This window comes from Hippocampus bargibanti, linkage group LG16 (genome assembly GCF_051943395.1).
Source record: "Hippocampus bargibanti isolate YZ-2025 linkage group LG16, ASM5194339v1, whole genome shotgun sequence".
Taxonomy (NCBI): domain Eukaryota; kingdom Metazoa; phylum Chordata; class Actinopteri; order Syngnathiformes; family Syngnathidae; genus Hippocampus; species Hippocampus bargibanti.
Window position 1 is genome coordinate 18,801,167 of NC_142749.1, and position 23,962 is coordinate 18,825,128.

General features: G+C 49.9%; 5 protein-coding genes across 8 annotated transcripts; 2 read left to right on the forward strand and 3 right to left on the reverse strand.

Moving 5' to 3' along the window:
- Positions 1–59: 59 nt before the first annotated feature.
- cfap298 (cilia and flagella associated protein 298) lies at positions 60–2,932 on the forward strand. 2 transcript variants are annotated; one of them, XM_089016713.1, is made up of 9 exons: positions 60–188; positions 907–1,068; positions 1,152–1,319; positions 1,788–1,855; positions 1,926–2,084; positions 2,191–2,322; positions 2,505–2,600; positions 2,707–2,813; positions 2,911–2,932. In XM_089016713.1, the coding sequence occupies exons 2-9, from the start codon at positions 930–932 to the stop codon at positions 2,915–2,917; spliced, it is 876 nt and encodes a 291-aa protein (XP_088872839.1). In that variant the 5' UTR covers positions 60–188; positions 907–929; the 3' UTR covers positions 2,918–2,932. The 2 variants fall into 2 exon arrangements, with proteins under 2 accessions (XP_088872839.1, XP_088872840.1); XM_089016714.1 differs by lacking the exon at positions 2,911–2,932 and having other exon boundaries at positions 2,707–2,872.
- haus1 (HAUS augmin-like complex, subunit 1) lies at positions 2,863–5,831 on the reverse strand. Its single transcript, XM_089016715.1, has 9 exons — positions 5,683–5,831; positions 5,453–5,627; positions 5,235–5,370; positions 4,958–5,092; positions 4,761–4,884; positions 3,826–3,891; positions 3,667–3,738; positions 3,551–3,598; positions 2,863–3,009 (listed from the first exon to the last, which is right to left on the reverse strand). The coding sequence occupies exons 1-9, from the start codon at positions 5,701–5,703 to the stop codon at positions 2,965–2,967; spliced, it is 822 nt and encodes a 273-aa protein (XP_088872841.1). The 5' UTR covers positions 5,704–5,831; the 3' UTR covers positions 2,863–2,964.
- A 70-nt stretch (positions 5,832–5,901) lies between these two features.
- On the forward strand, positions 5,902–21,240 carry mis18a (MIS18 kinetochore protein A). Of its 3 annotated transcripts, none has more exons than XR_016117821.1 (7): positions 5,902–6,350; positions 6,898–6,964; positions 7,166–7,288; positions 7,643–7,745; positions 16,216–16,292; positions 18,235–18,310; positions 21,101–21,240. XR_016117821.1 is itself a non-coding variant. In XM_089016716.1 (5 exons), exons 1-5 carry the CDS (start codon positions 6,116–6,118, stop codon positions 8,212–8,214), a joined length of 600 nt encoding a protein of 199 aa, XP_088872842.1. In that variant the 5' UTR covers positions 5,902–6,115; the 3' UTR covers positions 8,215–8,287. The 3 variants fall into 3 exon arrangements, 1 of the variants encoding a protein (XP_088872842.1); XR_016117822.1 differs by lacking the exon at positions 21,101–21,240 and adding an exon at positions 20,005–20,128; XM_089016716.1 differs by lacking the exons at positions 16,216–16,292; positions 18,235–18,310; positions 21,101–21,240 and adding an exon at positions 8,143–8,287.
- Positions 11,547–17,333, reverse strand: hunk (hormonally up-regulated Neu-associated kinase). Its single transcript, XM_089016711.1, has 9 exons — positions 16,802–17,333; positions 14,186–14,478; positions 14,051–14,106; positions 13,790–13,925; positions 13,589–13,716; positions 13,401–13,527; positions 13,170–13,338; positions 12,904–13,057; positions 11,547–12,845 (listed from the first exon to the last, which is right to left on the reverse strand). Exons 1-9 carry the CDS (start codon positions 17,012–17,014, stop codon positions 12,178–12,180), a joined length of 1,944 nt encoding a protein of 647 aa, XP_088872837.1. The 5' UTR covers positions 17,015–17,333; the 3' UTR covers positions 11,547–12,177.
- On the reverse strand, positions 18,682–22,494 carry uspl1 (ubiquitin specific peptidase like 1). The gene is given in 6 exon segments (XM_089016712.1): positions 18,682–19,456; positions 19,459–19,654; positions 20,069–20,569; positions 21,133–21,255; positions 22,338–22,421; positions 22,423–22,494. Coding segments are annotated over 6 exon segments (1,575 nt in total). The 5' UTR covers positions 22,477–22,494; the 3' UTR covers positions 18,682–18,839.
- Between the last annotated feature and the right edge of the window lie 1,468 nt (positions 22,495–23,962).

Here is a 23,962-nt window from a genome sequence, read left to right on the forward strand (position 1 = left end):
CTAACCGCACTTTTGCCATTTGCCTGCGGGTGGCAGCAGTGATACACCTGCCGTTTTTACTTGGACAACGAAGAAGAACCCGAAAGTGTCCCACCAATACGAGTCGTTCCAAAAACGAGTTGCTAAGTCACCAGATGTCAACAAACGTCAGTCTTGAGCGACCACGGTGGTCTTTTACTTGTAAGCTGGTAAGTTAATTTGACTCAAACGAGATAAAATCGATTTAAATGCTGCTGCGAACGAGTGGACGCTAATTTCGTCGGTTTTCACCAGTAAAACGTTCCGCAGATCGTCAATCTGGCCCGAGTAGTACGCCAAAAACCATGTCACAATGTAATATTCACGCCGTTAATAGCTCGACTCTTTTTTTTTTTACGATAAAATTCAAAACAATTTAAAGTAATTTGACATTCCTGATGTTGGACTTCCGAATGCTTATTGATTTCGTTGAATTGGCTCTCATAATTCGTAGCTAAACTCGAAATTAGAATGACATTGAAAAAAGGAAGTAGAACAAAAAGACTGCAAATGGGAGCAGCGCCATGTCCCGGCGCCATCTTGAAGTCCCTCGCTGCCCGTTGATTAGACGTTATGGACGAATTGATTCGGTTGTTTCCATTACTTCCGGTCTTTACAAGCGTTTAACCCAAGTGAACTAATTTGATCCTAGATGAATCTACTGTAACTGGTCTGTTAGGATGGGACTTAACTTGAAAATGACACGATTTATCACTGCGTACAAGTCAGTCTGGACCAGTCAACAAAATAAAAATTGGATGATTTTGTTCCAAGTGAGTTCACTTTATCTTCACGTGTGCAATGTGACATTAGTGACGTTTTAGTAAGGCCTTATTAAGTTGGGTAAATGTTGGGTGTTGTTAAATGTTTTTTTTTTTTAATTTCAAGCAAGAGAAGTTTGAATCTTCACGATGGTTCTTCTGCACGTGAAGCGCGGGGACGAGAGCCACTTTTTGTTCAGCGCCGCCGTGGACCAGGAAGTGGACGCGCTGGTGCGCGACATCACCGCTATTTTCAACGGGAGGCTGAAAGTCGGACGAATCTGCGCAGGCAAGAAACTTTCAACTTGAACGAGAAACACAAATGGAATGATTGTCGTTCAAAACAAAATGGCCGCTTGCTTGCGGTGGCAGAGGTGGCGGAGCTCGCCGAGCACGGCGTCACGCTGCCGCCCAACATGCAAGGTCTGACGGACGAGCAGCTGGTGGACCTGAAGCTGAAGGACGAGTGGGAGGACAAGTGCGTCCCCAGCGGGGGAGCCGTCTTCAAGAAGGACCACGTCGGCCGGCGCAACGGACACGGTCGGACCACCCATTGGAATCATCATCATAATACTGCTGCTAATACTAATAATCATAATACTACTACTACTAATAATAATACTAATAATAATCCATTTCATTTCTAAGCGCCTTTCAAAACTCTCAAGGTCACTTTACAGTCACAGGATCAGTTTTTCTGCGGTAGAGCAGCGGCAGCCACACGCGGCAGCGTCGACTCTACCCGGAAGTAACTCAAATAGTAGTCCAAACATTAATTTCCCATAGGAAACCATTATAATGAGAATAATCCGTTCCCAGGTGGCCATAAAACATAATTTGATACTAAATAAGCCTTAAAACTACACAGAATATTGTTGTATTAAGTTCATCCCGTCTACTTGATATGTAATTTAAATTGCACAATTAATAATAAAAAAAAATGTACACAGAATATACTAGCTTATGGCTATGATTATTTTTCATGGGAATCGTATCGATTTGCCGCAGCTCCCAATGAGAAAATGAAAGGCGTGCTCCTCAAAACGGCGGACGAAGCCAAGGCGCTCATCTCCAAAGTAAGGCCCCGCCCGCCACTCGCGACGGCGACCGATCCCGGACGTCAACGCCGCCGCGTGCCGTTGGCAGAAACAAGCGCAAGTCAACGTGTGCGTGACGGCGGCGGTGGTGAAGGAAGCCCTGGCGCAGCTGCGGGGGGCCGTCATGATCGTCTACCCCATGGGGCTGCCTCCTCACGACCCCGTCCGCATGGAGCTGGAGGACCGAGAGGACCTGGCGGGGACGCAGGTTAGACCCGCCGCGATTGGGAGTCGTCGGGGCGCCGACGGCTTCCAAATCGCGCTTGTGAGGTGAAGATTTTCTTGTGGCGGGGTGTGTCTTCCTGTCCCTTCAGGCGTCGCTGCAGATCCTGGAGGAGTCAGAGTGCCAGCTGTGGTGGGCCGCCAAAGAACTGCGGCGGGGCAAGAAGCTGCGCGACTACATCGGCAACAACGACAAGACCAAGATGGTGGTCAAAATACAGAAGGTGACCCCTCCCAATTTGTGACTCTTTCTATTTCTTGACATTGTTTGATTTTGTCGGACTTCCTGTCACATCCGGTCCATCTTTATATTGTTTTATTTTCTCGGACTTCCTGTCCTGTCCGTCTTTTTGTTGTTCCTTTTGCTTCGTGCTTCGTGACTAATCGTGTTGCCGTTGCCTGTTAGAAAGGACAGGGGGCGCCAGCGAGGGAGCCCCTGGTCACCGATGAGCAGCACAAGCTGATGATGATGCATTACTACAGAAGGCAGGAGGAGCTCAAGGTCGGTCAAGTGGCAGCTAAATAGGAAACCCCGCCCCCTTTTTCCTTGCCTCGTCGCGATGTCGCTCTCGCAATCAATATGAGGCGTCTCCTGTTTTTGCGCTTAGAAATTAGAAGAGGCGGACGACGACAGCTACATGGACTCTGCCTGGTCCGACCGGCAGGCCCTGAAAAGACAATTTCAAGGCCTGACCGACATTAAATGGGGACCCAGGTAACGCCCTTCGCCACATCTCCACGGCAACCGGGTCTGAAATATTAAATTTTTGTTTCCGCAAACCTTTATTTTTTTGGTTACATTTCACAATGAGTTGCTGAAGCCAAATTGGCGCCACCTAGTGAGCATCTGACGTCATTTCTTGGCGTCACTTGAAGTCCACGTGCATCTCCAGCTCGGAGTCCAGCGTCGCCTAGAAAGGCCACAAAAGGTCAAAAAGGTCAAAGGAAGAAACTTTTGTTTGCAGTTTGAATTGACCCACCAAGTTTTGGTTCAAATCACCCCCTGCCTTAAAAAAAGGACTCATTGACTCCGGTGCCAGGGTTTTTGTCATTTTCGCTCCAATTGCAGGACCCGCAGAATATTATTATTATTATTATATAGGATGACATCAGCATTCAATACAGCATAAGAAACCTTAGACGCTCTTCTTTCATCAGAAAAAGAGTTAATTCCTAAGTGATATGAGTCTGGAGTTTTATGAGCTTGAACTGGGGGCGGATGTACAAAATACGATCCAATCCATATTGATTGATATAGCGCTTTAACAAAGCGCTAACATGGACAAACGGAAAAGTAAAAAGATTGCCAGAGGTCGAGTGAGTGAACTGATAGCTAGCCCAGCTATTTGCTACCTATTAGCTATCTGGCTGGCTACCTATTAGCTGTCTGAAAGGCGCTTAGAAATGAATTGTATGATTATTATTTAAGGAGGGGAGTTGAAAACGTCTTACCAGTTCTCTTTCCGCCTGTTGGATTTTGACTCGGGCGACAGACGGGCACTGCGTGGGGCAAGAGGGCGACTTGGAAAAATGTCAACGAGAAAAACAAGCGCACAATTCAAACAAACCGCGCTGAGATCCATGAAAGGCTCCAGATTCTTCTTAAGGTGGCCGATTTGCTTGGTCAGCGCCTTCACTTCCTGTTTGGAGCAAGGCAACAGGAAGTGGTGGAAAAGCCGTGTGTGATGTCATCATCATCATCATCATGATGGCTTGCGTTGGCTCACCTCCGAGAGTCCCACCAGGGCGCCGTGGCTCAGCGACTCCGTCATGTTCCTGGAAGCCAGCTGGGCCTCAACACGTCCAAGGACAAAAAAAACGCAGCATTGGTGACATGGAGGTAAGAGAGGTGTTGATCTCTTTTCAAACAGTTCATTGCAGACTACCTTGTGTCATTTCTACCTGTGGCCAATTTCAATAGCAACATTCTTTTTATAAGTGAAGATTCATCAATAAGGAAAACAAGCAATCAACATGTCAATACATGTCAATCAATAAAAATAATTAGAGAGAGTGATCAACAGTTTACCATATTTTCGATATATAATCATGAATTATCTTTGTGGTGTCATGTATTTATAAGCTATAATACATTTCATTTATCTCGCGAGCTAGCTAGATAATGAAATGTATTATTGTTGTTACTAGCTAGCTAGCAGGAAGTGGTAGAAAAGCCGTGTAACTAGCTAATAGATAGCGAATAATAATAACAATACATTTCATTATCTAGCTTGCTAGCTAGCTTATCCTGTGACTAAAGTGACCTTGAGAGTTTTGAAAGGTGCTTATAGATAAAAATGTATTATTATTATTATTAGCTAGCTAGCAAGCTTTCTATCTATTTGAATTACTTCCATGTTGAGTGAGCATGTGGCTGCCGCTGCTCACCCACAGAAAAACTTATCCTTTGACTGTAAAGTGACCTTGAGAGTTTTGAAAGGCGCTTAGAAATGAAATGGATTATTATGATTATTTCTGTTCTTTAGCTAGCTCTTTGCTATCTAGCTCCCTGGGCAGCAATCTAGCTATCGATTGGCTATTTAGCTATCTAGCTGGCTGGCTGGCTATCTAGCTATCTTTTGGCTAGCTAGGTTTCTATCTATTGGAGTTACTTATTTGAGTTACTACTGTTGTTGTTGTTTTTTTTTTCTGAGGTTGCTACCTCTTGGGCCTCCCGCCCGCTCTGGATTTCTTTGGCCTTGGCCTGGACAAAGTCTATGTTGAGCAGATGTTCCTCAGCTTCTGCCTTCTCCACCATTTGAGCCTGCTGTGTTTCTTTGACGTCCCTGAAAACAGAGACAAAGTGGCCATTTTTGAAGAAGGAAATCCGATTTTGATGCTAAAGAAGAGCTAGCGTACTCTTGCAGTTCTCTCCTGAAGATCAGTGCGGCGCTCAGCTTCTTCCTGAGGTTGAGGAGCTCCCGCTCCAAATGCCTCTCGGATTTCTCCGCCTCCAGAAGCTCGCCGGTCAGCCGGCTCAGCGCCGGCATCAAACTGCGCAACAGAGCACAAACCCGCTAGCACGCTATGTTAGCATCTCCAATAGATTGGATACCCCAGAAACTCGGGCGTCGTCATTCTTCTCCATTTGAGGAAGGAACTAACGTTAGCGCACAAACCTAGCGAGCTAGAATACCTGCACGGCGACGTGTCCTGGACCGCCAAGACCGCCGCGGTGTCCACCAGAGAGGACACGTAGTCCACGCAGGCCGCGGGCAGGCTGGCGAAGGACAGGCCCAAACTTTGGTCCAGAAGGTCCCGGAGGTGAGCGCCTGGGAGACCGCAGTCAGCCCGCCACCCTCAGATTTCACACCTCAACGCCCGGAATCGTCCTCGCAACCGTTTCTGCCTCACCGTCGGCTTGGTACTCGGCCGCTTTTTGTCTTCGATCTTCGGCGAGCAGACGCGCGCGTCGGCATCGAGACTCGCCGGACTGGGCGAGCTGCTCCAAGATGTCCACCGTCCTCGCGGTCACCTCGAACCGAGGAACCGCCTCGTCGCCCAACGTCGCCGCCAGCCAGCGGTTCACCTGGAGAAAAGCTACGTCGTCACCGCGCGTCGCAAAACACGACGCGCCATTTTACCTTCTGCATCTTTTCACACATCGTGCAAGAACGTCGAGGCGTCGTCCGCAACAACGCGTCGTTTTATATTTTCGCGCCGCGGACATTTGCCCTCTAAATTTCCGGGTTGATTTCCGTATTTCCGCGTTGTTGCCCAATAGGAGATCAGGATCCGCCTTTTCCTACCAACGAGGAAGAGTTGATGTGAGACGAACGCTCCAAAGACGAAACAGACACCCAACAAGACATGAGATTAGTCAACTTTGAAAAGGGAATTTTAAAATAACATTCTGTTGGTAAATTAACGTAATCCGATCCGTTTTTTGGAGTTACATTTGAAGATGAAATGAAGAGGTTAGCCCGAGCCGCTAAACCGTGATGTAAAATTAAAGGGGGTGAACTATCTCGATTCTCTTTGGTCGTCGTGACGCCGCGAAATTTCGAACAACCCAAAATGGCGACACGAGTCAAGTGTCCCACGGACGGCGTTCAAAATGTCAACCGGATGTTCGAAACGTTTAGCGTGGACTCCAGCGTTATCGAGAAGAAACTTTTTAATTCCACTGGCACGGAAGGTGACGACGAAGACGGTCCGGTGGTGTTCATCTGCGCCAAGTGCAAATTGCCCGTCGGGGATTCCACGTCGTGGGACAACAACCAAGATGGACGAACTCACATTCAGCTCAAACGTAAATTGCCTTCATCCGGAAAATATTTGCGATGGTGGGGTTTAAGAAGGGGCTTGCGACCCACAAAGCCACGTGTAAAATGCTATGCTGCTAAAAAAAAAAAAGGTCAGCTTTATCGTCAAATATGCTAATATGCATGACATATAGCACTGCACGGCACGCAGAATGTGGCTAAAAAAAGACAACAGACAATACATGTCATTTCTGAATGTCAAGTGAGGTAGTGACGTATGTAAAGTGACATAATGTAGTCATGCAAAACAAACACAAAAAGGGGTTGATTGAAGTGAGGTCTTGCAGAAAAAAAACAAGAAAGAAAAAAATAGAGTTCAGGATGATAGTACAGCGTGTACTCACGAGTTCGGTGTGTGCGGCAGTGGGAAGGGGCAGGGGGGGCAGGGCTGGGAGTGAGTTGAGAAACAACCACAGCAAATATGTTGCCATTTTAAATGTCCATCTGTTATCCACCTCATTTTTAGGGCGTGAAAGATTCCTGATTGCGTCCTCATTGTTGACATCCTGTTTTTGTTGCGTTTTGGGTCTTCAGGGGTGACGAACAACGTGCTGATCGGCAAGGACGCTCATTTGCACGAAGCCGGCAAAGGTTCTCTTTGGTAAGAAACGTCACATTTTATGATGGCAGTGACGCACTGGAGTCGTCACATTGGAGTGTTTGGGACTATTTATCTGCCATTAGAGCTGATGAAAGGAGTGCTAAGATTAAAGCACCTGTTTTTGCAATCGGGCACTTATCGCGGCTCCAGGCGACACCTGTCAATCCCTCCTTTTTTATGTATTATTATTATTATTGGCAGTCTGATTGTGGATTTGGTGTGCGCCGGCTGCCACGCCATTCTGGGGATGATCTACAAGTCTACGCCCAAGAACTTGGACCACAAGAGATGCACCTTCTGCTTCAACGTGGCCCGCATTGACAGGTAGCTAGCTTGTTCAGGTCAACGGCGCGGCTTTTAGCGACCGCAATAATAATAATAATGATGGTAAATGTCATTTCTAAGCACCTTTCAAAACTCTCGAGGTCACTTTACAGTCACAAGATCAGTTTCGTAGTGGATGAGCAGCGGCAGCCACACGCGCCAGCGTTCACTCAACCCAGAAGTAACTCAGATAGAAAGCAAGCTAATAGTTAGCTAATAATAATAACAATAATACATTTCATGATTTAGTTAGCTAATAATAATAATACATTGGCGGTGAATGAGTTGAAAATGGCCGATCAATCAGACATGTGAAATGTTGATTTTCGCATCATTTTGTTTCCATGTCTGCAGTTACGTGCTGGGCTCGGCCAGCCAAAAGTTGTCAGCGGAGGGCGCCAAAGAGCAGCCGGTGACTCTGGAGTACCGAGGCCATGTTGAACAGGTGCTGACCGAGGTAAGAACAAAGGGGCAGTTCGTGAGGGGCGGGGGGTCATAAATGGACATTTCCAGCTGTTTTGGTCCACCCCGTGACATCATCTTTGTTCACGATGACGTCACCTCATCGCCACAAAAAAGAAAATAGTAGTTTTTTTTTTAAATAAACAAACACACACACACATTGAAAGTCCTGCACACTCCCCCAAATCAAATCCGCCCATCATTTTAATGGCCTTTGTTTGGCGTGGAGAGCAAAAAAAGTACCGCAAACGACCTGTAGTGGGCGCTGCGGACGAGCTTTTCGGACAAAAGAATTCCAAAGCGCCTGGCTGAAATGTTTTTCATGCCACAAAAACACCGCCTTGGCTCGGGTTGCCCCGTGACGCTTCTGTTGTCGTCCCTCCCCCACAAAGATGAAGATGTTGGTGGTTTCCATGGCCCGCCACGTGGAAAAGTTTGAGAGCACCTCTGATCGCAAGACCTGACGTCAGCTCTTGTGTTAAAATGTGTCCGTTTAATTGTTTGTTTTTCAAAATAAAAGCCACCTTCAAACTGGAACGCTTGCGCGCGTAGTTTGACCATTGATACGCCGACTTGCGAGTTGTTGGAAAGCCCGAACGAGGTGCGCTAAGACCCCTCCCCAAAGTGACGTGGGGGGAGGGGCTGCTGCTGTTTTGGTTCGCAACAGGGATGCAAAAGGCTCCGCCTCCTCCTTTTGGGTGTCGATGGAGGACAAGAGCGCGAGATGTTTTGAGGGATTCGCGTGCACCCCCCCCCCCCCCCCCCCTTCCTGGACTTTTGCTTTTCAGGATCCTTGAAAATCCTTGGGATGCGCCCTCCCTGCCGTCAACCTTGTCCTCCGCAACCCGGCGGTCGCCACGGCGACAGGCACCACGCTGGGCTCTAATCCGCACGCGCTTGTTTTCCACCCTGCCAAACCCCGCCCTTCCATCCATCCCCCCTCCCCCGGCGCAAAACAACAAGACGACACAAAGCACGGCGAGATGTTTTTGTTGCTTGAGCGCCTCGTGGTGTTTTTGCGCGCGTGAACGGAACCCCCCCCCCCCCCTTTTTGTGTGACAGCTTGTTTGATGATCCCCCAAATTAGTTTGATGGTCGCTGTGAGAGGATGTCAACATGTCAATCATGGTGTGAGGTCATCCCAATGGATGTCATCAGGCGACCCCCCCCCCCCCCCCAATAGTGTTCCTGTGCCATCCATTTGAGGTGACGATAAACTCAATGCCCCCCCCCCCCCCCCCCCCCCACTTTGCACACATTGCACATCTCGCCTCCTTGATTGCACCAGTTGCAGCCTGGACCAATCAGACCGCCCCCCCCAAGTGAAAAATGCCGAGGCAGCGTTTCGTTGCCGCTTGCCCCCCGACGAGGAGGAGGCCATGTTGCCATGGAGCCAATAAAGCCCCCGTCGGCCAATAGCGTCGCCGCCTGCCTTCCCGCGACGGCCAATCGCGGCCTCAGACGCCGCCGCCCGATTGGCTCACGGCATCTCTTTCATGGCATATTTATTTCTTTTTTTGAACCAATAGCAGACGGGGGGGGGGGGGGGGGGGGGGGGGCATCTCCACCAATTTGGTAAGCAGCAGTATATACACACATATTCGGACAAAAGCAGCAGCCACACCCTAAAGTTAACCCACACGGGGAAAAATACAGCGATACCGTGGCTTATTAACTTAATTGGTTGCCAAAAAGTGTGCGTAAGGCCAAAAATGTGTCTTCCAAACATTAGTTTACCATAGGAAACCATTAAAATGTGAATAATCCGTTCCCAGGTCCCCATGAAACATCATTTTCTACTAAATAAGCCGTAAAACTACACAAAATAGACCTTATTTTATGTATAATAACTGTGCTATGGCATTGCATAATTAAAGAAATAAACTGTACTGTATAATAAAGTCATTTTAATGACCTTTGCGATGGTCGTTGATGTCTTGATGATATCTGAGTGAAGTTGCCGTGCTTTTTTGGAGATAATACCCTCAGTCACACGGTCCCCTGCTAGCTGCTTTTCGTTCATCCACTTTTTCAATTTCTTCGATTGCCTCAGACCGTTGCTTAGACAAAACAGAAACACCCTTCGCCACACGTAGCGACATAGCATACTGGTACTGGGATGCTAAGTCACACAATCGCACCCCTCTTTGGTGTTTTTCGATGATCTCCTTTTTCTGCTAGACCGTCATTTTCTTTTGTGTCCTCTTCGGCTTAACGGTGGGCTCTTTTTCACTCCCTTAATAGCAAAAGTACTCCACTCGATAGCAAACCACGTCTGCACTCAAAGGGGGTGTGGAAAACTAGTCCGCCAGCCACCGTGGTGCGAGTTCGACCGCGTGGTTTGGTTCGTCCACTGAAAACTAGTTCGTTAGCCGAGATTATATTCTCACAAATGTAATGTTGATCAAGCTGAGGTATCACTGAACATGAGCATTTTGCATTGAAAAAAAAATCCTACATTGTATAACTAAAAGGTCTATCAAAATTAAAGGAATACATAAATAAGTGAATTGACTCACACACTTGAGATAGATAAGATTGTTTTTTTAATCATGATGTGGAGGTGAAAGGTCAAACTGACACTTCTTTCGATATCAATAACTAAAACACATTGTTGGTGATTTGTTGTTGTTTTGTTTTTAAAAGAGGAAAGTGTCGTTGGCTCGATAAGCCATTAATCCCCATCTCAGTTTGGCAGCGCGCACGTATTGATCGCAAATCAGCTTAAAGACCTCGCCGGCTGCTCAAAGACGTCATTTGCAAAACATTGCCGCGTTTGCGCAAACAAGCTAACGCGCCGCTGCTCAAGTTGTGCGCACCTCCTTGCGTGTGGGTGTGTGCGGGTGTCAGTCAAACTCATTTTGGATCTTGTGTGGAACGTACACAAAACCCATCGAGACGTGTAGACGCACAATAAAGTATCAACAAAAACTCTATGACCTCAGAACTACATGCTAGTATCATAAAGAAATAAATACATCCATAAATTGCTCAGATAGATAGATAGATAGATATTTAAAGGAATCTCGCTAGCGAGATAGCTAGATTGATAGCCAAATAGATAGCTAGTTAGATAGATACAGTAGATATGTAGCTAGATATTAAAGGAAGAACTACAAATATGGCGGAAGAACTACGGAAAGGCGAAAGGGCCAAAAATTTGGCCGCGAGTCGCAGGTGGAAACAATTAATCTTAATGGAGCAGGTGAGAGTCGAACGATAGTTAGATAGATCGATAAATAGATAAAATAACGGCGACGACGCCGAGTGCCGCTGAAAGAACTACACTTTTCCCCATTGCGGGACGAATAAAGGTTTTCTGATTCAGAACATGGCGGTAGAACTACGGAAAGGCGAAAGGGCCAAAAGGTTGCCGTCGGAGCCCGTCGCGCTTGATCCGCTTAAAGATGTGGCCGTGGGGGGGGGGGGTTGCCGGGCGCGTCAACAAAAGCCGTCGGAGCCCGTCGCGCTTGATCCGCTTAAAGAAAAAAAAGCTCGCCATTGTTTGTGTCATGTGACCGACGCCCCCCCGCCATTAACTCCAAACAACGTGTGTCTGGCGAGGCCAGGGTTGACCCCCAAAGAGGTTTAGGGGGGGGGGGGGGCGTTGAGCGGATTAATTAACGTCTGCACTTCGTGTTTACGACGGCCAGAGTTTAAGGGGGCGGGGTCATTTGGATGTGACCACCACGCCCCCATCGCCATTTGAACTTGAGCTATCGCGAGCTTTGCTTGTTTGGCGAGAATTCCAAAGGCCCAACAAACGACAAAATGCGCCCGGAAACGACAACGCGGAAACGTTTGAAAAGACTTTTATGCAGCGTAGAAATCTCTTGACCAAACAACAAAAGTTACAAAATGTTACAAAAGTCGCCCGGCGGCCATCTTCATTTGAAAAAAAAAAAAGTAAAAAGTACAAAGTTCGAGGACGCACGGACAACATTGCATGCAACTTATTCTTTGAGGGGTTAATGATGCCCCCCCCGTCCAAAAAAGTGCCTTTGAGAAACAGGAAGTCCAACTTGCTTCCCTGTTTTGTCGTACATCTTGGCAAACACTCACGATTGGTCATCAGCACGTACAAAAACACAGCAGATTATTGCACAAAATTAATAACAAATACAAATGTGGACCTCGGGCCCTTGCGCAACTCAAAATGGGGGGGGGGGGTGACATGGCTCTTTGTGTGTGGGTGGGGCAATCCTCCTGGTTTTAATAATAATACATTTGATTTCTAAGCGCCTTTCAAAACGCTCAAAGTCACTTTACAGTCACAGGATCAGTTTTTTTGTGGGCGGGCCAGTGTCAGCTACACAAGCCAGCGTTCACTCAACCCGGAAGTAACTCAAACAGATAGGGAGCTAGCTAGATAGCAAATGGAGAGCTAGCGATCAAAGTCAGGAAGGGTTGCCCCCTCCCCCCCCCCCTCAGCAGAGGGTCTTGAGCGCCCCCGAGGCGCAAAGCAGCGTCTGCATGGGGTACGGCGGGGGCGACACCAGCGTCTCCTCGGCCACCTGCTCGGGGCGGAAGGCGAAGGGCTGCAAGCGCAGCTTCTTGCTGAGCGCCAGGCCGCCGGGGGGGCGGGGCCACTTGGGCCGGGGGGCCGGACCGTCGAGGTCGCCTCCGTTCCGGTCGGCGGCGCCGGCGTCGGACCAAGACCCGCCCCCCCCCCACTCGGCCGACGCCCCCTCGCCGGGCCGCGTCGGGACGACGGGCGCGGGCGGGCTGGGGACCGCCGCCTTCTTCAGGTAGGACGAGTCGGGCCGGAAGGCGGAGACGTGGCGGGGGGGCGACAGGGTCCCGTCGGTCAGCTTGTACCAGGGCGAGGGGGGCGCCTCGTCGCCCCGCTCCGCCTTGGCCAGCGAGCCGAAGGAGTGCATGCCGATGGGCGAGGGCGCCGGGGGGGGCGGAGCTCCGCGCTCGGGGCCGCCCCCGCCGCCCGACGGCGGCATGGTGGCCAGCCGGCGCCGCCGGGGGGGGCCGCCGGACGACGGCGGGGGCTGGATCTCCAGGTACTCCATGGACGACGACGCCACCGTGCCCGGCGGCGCCAGCGGCGAGTTGCGGTGGCCCCCGATCAGGGCGCGGAGCAGACCTGCGGGACGAGCCGGGCTTAGCGAGAGGGGTCAAAGGTCGCCGTCCGGCGGGCTCACCGTTGCGCTGCTTCTTCTCCTTGCCGGCCCCTTTGCCGACGGCCAGGTAGACGGGCGTCTGCTTGGGGGGGATGGTCAGCTTGTCCACGTGCTTGCGCCACTGCGTCTGGAAGTACTCGTCGGTGGACTTCTTCTCCTCCCGGAAGTGCAGCTCCTGGGGGGGACGGACAGACGGACGGACGGCAAAAAAGTGGTTTCCCGCCCGTTAGCTTAGCCGCCACTTTGGAAGATGGCCGCCTTCTCGTTCAGGGGTGGGGCTTGCCTACCCTGTACTCCTTGGAGAGGCGCTTCATCTTGTTGTTGAGCAGGAAGTAGACGGCCAGCGTGTGGCAGGCGCGGTTGGTGAGCACGGCGCCGAGGACCTCGCTGTGCTTGTAGGCCATCTTCTCCGTCATGTGCAGCAGCACCGTGTGGTTGATCTCCTCGATGTGGATCCTGGCGCGAAGGGGGCTTGAGGAGGGGGCGGGGTCGAGGGGGGGGGGCGTCGGCGCCCGTACCTGTTGAGGTAGGGGGCCCCCGTGTTCCTGTCGGCCAACTGCAGCCACGAGTCGGCCATCGCCTGGTGGATGTTGGGACGCTTGTTGGGGTCGGGCTCCAGGAGCTTCTTCAGCAGGCAGATGGCGGCTGGCGGGAAGCGCGACGAGAGCTCATCTCGCGAGTTTGCGCGGGGCGACGGGGGGCCTACCTGTGGACAGCGAGGGGGGCAGGGGGTTCATCTCCTTGTCCACCATCTTCTGGTGCAGCGCCCGCAGGCTGAAGGGCTCCACGGTGAACGGCAGCGTCCCCGTCAGCATGGCGTACATGTTGACGCCGCTGCCCAACGGCGCCCAACGCCACGTTAGCGCTTTTTCCTTTTCCGAGCCGACGCCCCCAAGACCAAACTCACATGGACCAGATGTCCACCTTGGGGCCGTACTTCTTCCTGGAGAGAAGCTCGGGGGCGGCGTAGGCGGGACTTCCGCACTGCGTGCTGAAGGGGTCCGAGTAGCCCAGGATGCCGGCGCAGTTGCTTAGGCCAAAATCTAGACGAGGGGGCGGGGTCGAGGGGGCGGGGACGAGGGGGCGGGGACGAGGGGGCGGAGACGAGGGGTTATCGCCTTGGCACGCTTCGAAATACCCGACGGGACCGAGCGCTTTGTCTTCTTACCGATCAGCTTGATGTTGTCCTGCTCGTCCAGCAGGAGGTTTTCAATCTTCAAGTCTCTGTGGGGGAGCGGAAAGCCCTTTTGGTCTTTGCGCCCGACGGGACAAAAGGTCAAAGGGCGGGCGGGCGGGCGGGTACCTGTGCACCACGCCGGCCCGGTGCAGGTGCTCCACGGCGAGCACCAGCTGGCGGATGTACTTTTGCGTGCGGCGCTCGTCCAGGCGCTGGCGCCGGTAGATGCGGTTCATGAGGTTGCCCCCGGGGCAGAGCTCCATCACCAGGTAGTAGCCGTTGTCCGTCTCCAGGATGTCCAGCAGCTGCGTGATGTTGGGGTGGCGGATCATCTGCTGGATGTGGCCCTCGCGACGCAGGTTCTTGCTCACGTACGAGTCCTTCTTGGCCTTGCGCTTGTCGATCACTTTCACCGCCACCTGCGCCGAGACGCCCATCGTTAGCTGCCAGCGCCTCCCCGTGACTTAAATCGCGCTTGACGTGGGACAAGTGGACATTTTTCTTTGGACTTTAGCAAGAAAAACGGCACTTGACGAGCTTGATTTGCTTTGGTGGACCAAATAAAATGAGGCAGCGGGCCACATTTGGCCCCCAGGCCTCATATTGCTTTAAATAATAATAATAATACATTTGATTTCTAAGCGCCTTTCAAAACTCACTTTAGTCACAGGATCAGTTTTTCTGTGGGTGAGCAGCGGCAGCCGCACTCGCCAGCGTTCACTCAACCCGGAATAACGCAAATAAATAAAAAGCTAGCTAGCTAATAGATAGCCAGCTAACTAGCTGTACATACATATTAGTTTATACAGACGCCCCCTACTTATGAACATTCGAGTTACAAACAACGGTACATACGAACATTTCTGTAGTAACATATGTCGTATTGTCTCCAGTTGCACATGTACGAATGGAACGCTTGAGGTGGCGGCCATTGAGCTTTTGTCACTTGCAGCGGCCTTCGGAACTCGTGTGGAATTCACACTTGCTTGTGGGGGGGGGTCACAGCTGCCCCCCCCCCCATCCCAAAATAGCCCAAAGGCATTTACTTGAATTTCCTTTGCAGCTGCCACCGAAGGGAACGTCCTTGACGACGTCATCATCCCCTCATAAATTGCCCCCCCCCCCCCCCTCGTTGTCTAGACGTGGGTTCAAGAACACCGATGGCGGGCGACCAATCGCAAGGTCGACCGGCGGAAGGTCCGTTTGTCCTTTGTTTTATTTCCTGTTTTCTCACTTTTATGGGGGGGGGGGCTTCTAGTCGTAATTCTTCTGCGCATGATATGGCAACAGGAGCCGCCATCTTGATTTGAAGGCCAATTTCGGTTGCAGGAGGGGCGGGGCTTATTTACAGTATGAGCCAAAGGGGGGCGGGGCGATGGGCTGAGTGGGCGGGGGTCCCTGACCCGCCGGGGGCGCTTTTGGCTTCGGTTGTTTACTGGAATCCCCTCAGACAGAGCAGGTGGGGGCAAGTGGGGGCAAAAGCAGAAAGTGGGTTAGGGTACAGACGTGCAAAACATGCCACTTTCATCCACGCCTAATATGAAATGGCCACTTTCCTTGGATGGACGCTTCCAGGCTGCTAGCATCAATAAACCCTCTAAAGCCCCCCCCCCCCCCCCCCCCCCACCTCCACGCGATTGCATTGGTTTGCATCATCCCAAACAAAGAGAGCAGCGAGACGCTCTTGGAACAGGCCAAAAGGCGCTCGCGCTCGCTCGCGTGTCCACCATCTTCGCATAATGTGGAGAAATAAAAAGAGAGAAACGAGGACTGTCTTTCTAGAAAAAAAATAAATGTCATAATAATAAATAAGCAGATTTTTGGGGGGGCACAAAATATGATTTTTATTTTGGATTAAAAATGTCAGATTATGGAGAAAAATATTACATGTAATAATAATAATAATAAATAATATTTGGGGGGGGTCACAAAATGTGATTTTCATGTAATAATAATATTTTTGGGGTCACAAAATATGATTTTCATTTTGGATTAAAAATGTCATTATGGAGAATTTATTTTGACTATTTTCACGATAAACACATTTTGTAGCCAAGGTTGCTATGATGGACGACGGCAAAAACTGTAGAATATATGCCAAGTGGAAATTTCAATGACTCTATCAATAACATGATTGATTGATTGATTGATTGCAGATGCCCCGATGACGTGCGGAGGCAATAGAAATGCGTCCCAGACAAAGGCGACTGGCCTTGAGAAGAATCCTGATCAGGTGCGTTCATCTTTCTCGCACACGCACGCGCCACGCTTTCAACCCCCCCCCTCCCCCTCTCCCTCGCGCATGCGCACTTGTCGGAGTGAGAAGAAAGCCGCGATGTTGTCAAAACAAGAAACGTCATCGGGCGCGAGTGAGGTCATCAGGACACAAAAGACTAAATGTGGATGAGTTTCCACATGACGTCATCGAGGAAGAGCTGCCGTTAGAAAACGCGAAAAAAACAAAACAATAAGGTCACCACAAAATATTGGATGACTAAAGATGCAGTTTAGTAGATAGGAGCTCAGATTTGCCTTTGAAGGTACAAAGTCCCAATAGAAAACAAGTGAGCCAAAATGTTTGAAAAAGTGATAGAAAAAACAAGAATAAAGTCAGAATGGAGGTGTTTTTGTCAAAGATTCGGATAAACTTGAAACTCCCAAATGAGGTTGAAGTGGAGAATTGAACCGGCAACCCCACTCCCCCTCCAAAAAAACCGTGTGTCGGGTGACGGCGGTCGTTACCTTTTCCCCGGTGAGGGCGTGCAGGCCCTCCCTGACTTTGGCGAAGGAGCCCTCGCCCAACTTCCTGCCGATCAGGTAGTTGCCCACCCGCTTGGTGTGGTAGAAGTTCTTGAGGACGTCGGCGGCGGGGCTGCGGCACAGCGTGGCCGCCGCTTCCGGCGCCAGCTCGCCCTCCTCGCCCTCGACGTCGACGTCGGCGTCGGCCACCGGCATGACGGACGAGTCGTCCCGGGGCTCGCGGCGGTCCAGCAATTAGACGGGGTCCCGAGAGCGCAGTCGCCTCGTCGCTCTACTGACGGCCGAACGCCACCTGTTCCTGTTCCTGTTCCATTCCTTTACCGGCGCACGGCGGACTCCCTTTCCGCTCAAAGTATGACAGAAAAACAAACAAACAAACAAACAAACAAAGAAACGTCAAAAGGCACCGGCGAGGTGTCGCTTTCCGTGCGTGTTCGCGCGCGGGCTGGCGGGTCCCGTTTTGAAGAACCGGAGACTTACTTTCCCGGTTCGGGTCAAGGAGGAAGAGGCGTGGCCGGGGTAGACGATAGGAACGGAGACGGCCAATCGGTGGCGATCTGGGCGGGATTTACTGCGACGAGCCAATTGGCGTTGACCGGGGGCGTGGCTTTTGAAATGCCAGGAAGAAAACAAAAACGAACAAAGAACAGCACGAAATGCACGAGTCGTCCACGCGAGAAGACCAAAAATCAAGAAATGACATGAACATTTAGATTTCGTCATCGGGTTATCTGCAATCAATCAATCAATCATTGACAGATTCATTGAAATAGCCACTTTGCATCTATAATCTCCATTTTTTTTGTCGTCGTCCACGATAGCAACAAATGATGGCTACAAAATGTTTATCGTGAAAATAGTCCATGTCAATTTTTTTCCTTCGTAATCTGACATTTTTAATCCAAAATGAAAATCATATTTTGTGACCCCCAAAAATATTATTACATTTTATATTTTAGATGAGAAAGAAAACTACGTGTACAGCATTTGTTTTTTTAGACTGTCGTACTTTATCATATTAATATTTTTTCCCTCCAAGCACAATGGCATAGTTTTTCAAAGTAATTTTTATTGTCAAATATGCTAATATTTATACCATACAATCCTTTTTTTGCGTGAATAAATAGTCTTGTTTGTTTTTGAAGGGAAATAATAATAGTCAAGGAAATATGTGCATTTCTGCCAATCAAAACACAGATAACTGATCGTTTATGAATCCACTCAAAAGGCAATTGTTGCCATTTGGGAGGCTTGAAATCGAACCGACAAAAAGGACGAGTGTACCGCCATCTATTGACGTACTTGCGCACTACAGTTGAACAACGGCAAGTTGTAACAACGCGATCAATGTAGTATCGTGTATACGTACATACATAGTATTTGATCCCAAGAAAAAGGTACTTTTTATTTGACAGGCAAGCAACGACACCTAGCGACCGCAGGTGGAAAAGCAGAAACAACAACGTGGGCGCTCGCAACACCGAAATTGAGGTGAGTTGTTTAACGACTGTCGTAAGGAATTCAATTCATAATCAAAAGAATTGTATTGTTTTCTATTTGTAATCGTTTATTTATGATAGTACCGATGCTTTTCTGTGACTGTAAAGTGTCCTTGAGAGCTTTGAAAGGCGCTTAAAATGTCATGTACTATTATTATTATCGATAGCCATCGAGCGAGCCAATAGATAGCTAGCTAGATCGCTAGCTAGATAGCCAGCGTTCACTTAACCCCGAATAACTTCAAATAGTTAGCTAGCTAGCTAGCTAGCTATCTACTAGCTAGCTTTTTATCGATTTGAGTGACTTCGGCTGTCAATATCCATCACCTGTTATGAAAAGCATTGAGGAAAGCGGCTGCAATGTAAGCATTTGGAGTTTTATTGATCCAAATCGGGCATGAAACAAGCGCTCGAGTCAAGCAGTGCTTTGCTTTTGCGAAATAAATTAACCGGCAATTGAGGCGATCTTCACGCCAAAAACAAAGTCCTCAAAAAAGAAAAACAAAATGGCGGAGCCACCGCTACGAAAGCAAAAGTTCCAACTCCCGCAACGTCTCGTCCTCCATCGCTTGCTGATCCGCCGCCGTCGGCGTCATGGACAGAAACTCGTCCAGGAAGTTATCGGGTTGCAGAGGCGGCTGGAGGGCGTCGTCTTGGCGACAGGCCAGCGCGTCCAGGAAGCCCGAGCTGTCGGGCGAGACGGCGGCGGAGGAGGGCGAGGGGAGCGGCGGGCGGCCGTTGGACACGCCCGCCAGGCCGCCGGCCGGCGCCGCCCCTTCGGGCCGGCGCGACAACAGCTTGTCCAGTTTGGCCAACTTCTTCTTCTTGGCCTTTAGCTTCTTTAGCAGTTTGTAGCGTAGCGCCTCCGTGTGGTTCGCGGGGGTCGGACCACCGCTCCCGTGACTAAACGGCGGCGGGCGGCGAGCGGCGTCGTCAAACGCGCCGAACGTCTCGGCCGACTTTGCGGGGCGATCGTCGGCGTCCTCCAGAGTGGGCGTGGTCACGTTGGGCCTCCGATTGGCAAGATGGTGGCTGAGCAGGACGGACCAGCGTGAGCCGCGGTCGTCGGGCGGCGAGGGCGACGCCCGCCGGACACTATGCGGGGGCGGGGGCCCCCCTCCTCGGGCGACGCCTCCTCCGCCATCTTGGCCGTCCTCGGGCGCCGGACTTTGGAGATGCTTTTGTGCCTCGTCGGAGGTTCGTCCGAAGCTCGCTCACCGTCGGCGGCGGGTGGCGGGGGGGTCTCGCCGGGGGGTTCGGGCGCCAGGGACGAGCTGTCCGGCGTCTGGATTTCGTCCAGGAACGCCGTGGGATCGGTCGCCGCGTCGGCTGCGACCTGCCAAGCAAAACAAGATCATTCCATTGGAATTTTTGGATAGAAAAATTCAGCGCTTTTCCCTTCATTTCATTGAAGCGCTTAGCATGTTAGCATCATCACCATATTGTTTTGCATGTTAGCTACGCCATATATCTTTGTGTTGTCATTTAGTTTTTTACTTTGTTACTTGCGGGTTAAGTGAAAGTTGGCACGTGTGGCTGTCGCTGCTCACCCGCAGAAGAAATATCCTGTGACTGTAAAGTGACCTTGAGAGTTTTGAAAGGCGCTTATAAATGAAATGGATTACAATTATTATATCTGTATGTATTTGCTCGCAAGCTTTTTGTTGTTGTTTTTTTGGCGTCAAGGAGGACGAGGCGCCATTTTTTTGACGCTTAAGGAACAGGACGGCGAGGCTCTTGCGTAACGCACCTCGGTCAGCGTGAGGGTGACGATGTCGTCGTGGGACAACCCGTGGAAGGCTTCCAGTAGCGTGGCGGAGCCGATGGAAACGTCCGCCGCCGCCGCCATCTCGTGCTCGCCCCCTTCGCGGCGCTCCGGCGGAGAATCGGGTCGCGTGCTGGACGGCGAACAGGCGGCGGAGGCGTTGGCGTTGGAAGCTTCCTGCGCTTCCCAAAAGTCGAGGTGGTTTTCCTGCGCGGGAACGGGCATCCTGGGGTGCAGCGACCCCTGCGGGTGGGTCAGCTCCGTACAAATGGCCGCCGGCGCCGCGTCGGCGCTGGCGACGCCGCCGTCGTTTCCGTCGGCGCTCTCGTGAGGAAGCGCTGGCTCAGCGCGCAGACTCTTCGCTTTGACGTCGTCTTGGGTTTCCGTCCGCGACGTCTTCCTCTTCCCGCCGCCGGTCGGCGTCTCGGCAGGGGCCAAACTTGCCAAAATGTCCTCTGGGGGGCGGCTGACCAGAGGGAAGAGGCACTGGCGGGCAGGAGGGGAAAGCGTTAGCGCAGGATTAGCACCTAGCATTGACAATCAATCAGAATCAGAGGAAGAATCCATTTCCTTTCTAAGCACCTTTCAAAACTCTCAAGGTCACTTTACAGGATACATTTTTTTGTGGGTGAGCAGCGGCAGCCACATACGCCAGCGTTCACTCAACCCGAAAGTCACTCAAATAGATAGAAAGTTAGCTAGCTAATAGATAACTAGCTCGCTAGCTATCAGTTATCTATTAGCTAGCTAGCTAACTTTCTATCTATTTGAGTGACTTTCAGGTTGCCAGGAGAGTTTTGAAAGGTGCTTTGAAATCAAATGTATTATTAATATTATAATAGATAAGTAGCTAGGAAGCTAGTTAGATATCTAGCTAGATAGCTACATGGCCAGCTAGATAGCTACCTTTGTAGCCAGCTAGCTATCTAGCTAAGATGACAGAAGGTGAAATGAGCTTGGCAACATGAACACAATGTCCATTTACCCCTCCAATTTGTGTGAATTCTTTGTTCCCAGCCAGCGTTTGCCGTCGCTAACGGGCAACTGACCTGAGGCTCGGTGCACAGCGTGACGGACTCGCTCAGGTTGAGGCCAAACGGGCGCAGGGACGAGCGCAGGCCTTTGGACGTGCACCACGGGCAGCAGTCCAGACCCGCCGCCCTCTCTTGAACCTACAAACGCACAATTGAAGAATTTGGCGGTAAGACATCGGCCATTTGGTAAAATCTCTTTCGTCAAAACAATGTGACTGGATAGCATTAAAGACAATGCAGGAAATGTGACTGCCATTTTTTTTCATGTTCTCCATTTTTAGAGTAGCCTACATAAAACATAAAACATAAAACGTGACTCGTAGGATGAAGCTAGCAGTGGAAACCTTCCAGTTTAATTAGCATTTTTTATTCATAGCATTCATAAAGACACCATATTTATTCGAGTGTAACGCGCAAAATTTTCTACCTAAAAAAGCAACTCAATGTTTGGGTGCGCGTTATAAACGAGGCCTGGGGAAAAAATTCTCATGCAGCTAACATCCGACTTACGACCGGCCGGACTTACAACTACCCGTACTTACGACCACGACCTCCAGACCCCATTTTTTTTTTTTTTTTTTAATTTAACTCTACGCCTGGCATCGCAACGCGCTCGCAGGCCGGCAATGCGTACGACAATTTTGGCCAGCCAGCCAGCCGGCATGTCACACTCTGGCACAGCAATCGACTGTGTGATGGCACCAGAGTTGGAGGAGTTTGCAAGTCATTTAGCCTCAGCGTCTCGATTCAATATTTCTCTTTTTTGAAATGACTTCGACTTACGACCATTTTGACTTACGACACACTTTGGTCAGAACGGAACTCAGTCGTAAGTTAGCTGTATATATTTCATGCTTTATCCCTTCCAGGAGGAGGCAGCATTCCAACATTTTATACCGATTTTTGATTGAAAATTAGGAGTGCGCGTTATACTCGAATAAATACGTTACTAGCTAGGAAACATCCTAATGCTTTTCTCCAAACACCCTCTGAATCTCTAAAAGATGATTGACTTTATTCTTATACTTGTAACTAATTTCTTGACTTCTTATCAAAAATAACCAAAATGTAATCTTTCTTTGACCTTTGACCTCAGATGGTCTTTTTTTTTTGGTTGAATTTGGAGTGTCACTGTGAGTCACAGTGGTGCTCAAACACAATTCAGCTTTGCGCAGGTGACAAGCGAGTTGAGAGCGGAGCAGCTGAAAGCTCGGACTGACTTTTCCCAAATACCCCGCCGTCGGGGAGGCCCGAGCCCCCCAAGCGGCGTCTTCACCAGGCATGGCTTCAGCGCTGCTCCGGCCCGGTCCGAGCGAGGTCCGCCGCACGCGCCATCTGCCATTGCGGCAATATCACCATGACAACCGGGATGGCCCCTCCCCCCACAAGACGCTAAAAGAAGAAGGAAAAACACATCATCCAATTGAAGGGAGAGAGAAAAAGGTCATTCGACTTGACTTATTTGGTCAAATTGGAGACTTAGCGACGTCCCACGTGCGCTTTCCTCCCACATTCAGGCTAGGTTGACCGAGCACTCGAAACGGTCTGTAGCACGTGAACAAAAGTGCGAATGGTCGCCGTTTGTCTATGCGTGCCCTGCGATTGACTGGCAACCGGTTCAGGGTGTCCCCCTACTGCCCCAAGACGGCCGATATAGGCTCCGGCTTGCCCCCGGTTGACCGTATGGATGTAAGATGGAGTACGTAAGCAATGTAACCAGTATGGATTTTGAAGTAATTGGACCATTCAATCTGATGAACTCGACGACCGCCATTTCTTACTCTTCAAAGATAACCGCAACAAGTCTTCTGACCTTTTTAAAAGACATTCTCATGTGGCATTCGCTTGTTATTAGACGTTCCGAACCAAGTTACAGCGCAATTGTTTAGTTTCTTACGAGTCAACGCGAAGCACCTGCCGGTTAGCATGCTAGCAAGCACGAGGCCGTTCCGGTCGAACCCGAAGTGCAAGACAAATGGCTTCAAAGTATACGTACCCTTCTCGCACTCTAATTCAAATCGTCCATTTTCAATTCTAAAAGTAATTAAAATATTCCATCGTCGATGAGCGGCATCTGCGTTGAGTGCATTTGTCGTGTTGAAAACGTTGTGCTTCCTTCCGCGTGTGTTGCACCGTTTGTCTTCCCCCCAAAAACCACGACCAACGATTTTTGCACAATGGGACCGTCAGCAATTCTTTTTTGTTTGATGGTTCGTTAGTTGGTTAGTTATTTAGTTAATTAATAAATTTGTTTTGTTCGTTAGTTTGCTGCTGTTGCTCTGCAGCGACCTCGGTTGACGTCCCTCCTAGAATTAGCAAAACCGACAAAAACGTCTGTCAACATTCATGATTTTAGCCTATATTTACCCCATTCACCCAAAATTGCTTTTACACACATATCGAACGAATTATATTTCACTACGAATATATTTTTTTCATTTAATTGATAGTTTTGAACGAAAAAAAGTAACGACCACTCTCGGTGAGGTCGGCTCCTTAGCGCCCTCTATCGACCAGCCACCGCTCCTTGTTTCCCTTTGGGGTTGTGCTATTAATAATTAATGTTGTTTTTGTTCACACAGTGTAAAATCGAAGAAATGGTTACAAATAGGTTCAAAAGTTGGATCCTTGAAAGATCATGTGGATTTTATTGAAAGTATTTCCCGCTCAATCCAGCTCACAACACGCATCAAATGTCTCGAGCACCTCCTCTCCGCCCGTCCTCCACCCCTGTAGCCCCACCACCACCCCCATATCTCCTCCAGGATTAGATCCTGTCGTCTCTTTCCCCCAACGATGACAAATGAAGACATTTGCATGCTATTCCCGTTCGGACGAGCGCATT

Bases quoted from the DNA above. Each gene is read 5' to 3' on its own strand.
- mis18a (XM_089016716.1), top strand. From the start codon at position 6,116: ATGGCGACACGAGTCAAGTGTCCCACGGACGGCGTTCAAAATGTCAAC. The intron at 6,351-6,897 runs GTAAATTGCCTT...TTGGGTCTTCAG, and splicing joins AACTCACATTCAGCTCAAAC to GGGTGACGAACAACGTGCTG. The intron at 7,746-8,142 runs GTAAGAACAAAG...TCCCCCACAAAG, and splicing joins TTGAACAGGTGCTGACCGAG to ATGAAGATGTTGGTGGTTTC.
- cfap298 (XM_089016713.1), top strand. From the start codon at position 930: ATGGTTCTTCTGCACGTGAAGCGCGGGGACGAGAGCCACTTTTTGTTC. The intron at 1,069-1,151 runs GCAAGAAACTTT...TTGCGGTGGCAG, and splicing joins AGTCGGACGAATCTGCGCAG to AGGTGGCGGAGCTCGCCGAG. The intron at 1,320-1,787 runs GTCGGACCACCC...GATTTGCCGCAG, and splicing joins CGGCCGGCGCAACGGACACG to CTCCCAATGAGAAAATGAAA.
- haus1 (XM_089016715.1), bottom strand. From the start codon at position 5,703: ATGTGTGAAAAGATGCAGAAG. The intron at 3,599-3,666 runs GTTTGTTTGAAT...TGCCCCACGCAG, and splicing joins CTTTCATGGATCTCAGCGCG to TGCCCGTCTGTCGCCCGAGT. The intron at 3,010-3,550 runs GTAAGACGTTTT...TGGCCTTTCTAG, and splicing joins AACAGGCGGAAAGAGAACTG to GCGACGCTGGACTCCGAGCT.
- hunk (XM_089016711.1), bottom strand. From the start codon at position 17,014: ATGCCGGTGGCCGACGCCGACGTCGACGTCGAGGGCGAGGAGGGCGAG. The intron at 14,479-16,801 runs GTAACGACCGCC...GTCTCGGCGCAG, and splicing joins ACGCCCTCACCGGGGAAAAG to GTGGCGGTGAAAGTGATCGA. The intron at 13,339-13,400 runs GTACGGGCGCCG...CCTTCGCGCCAG, and splicing joins GGGGCCCCCTACCTCAACAG to GATCCACATCGAGGAGATCA.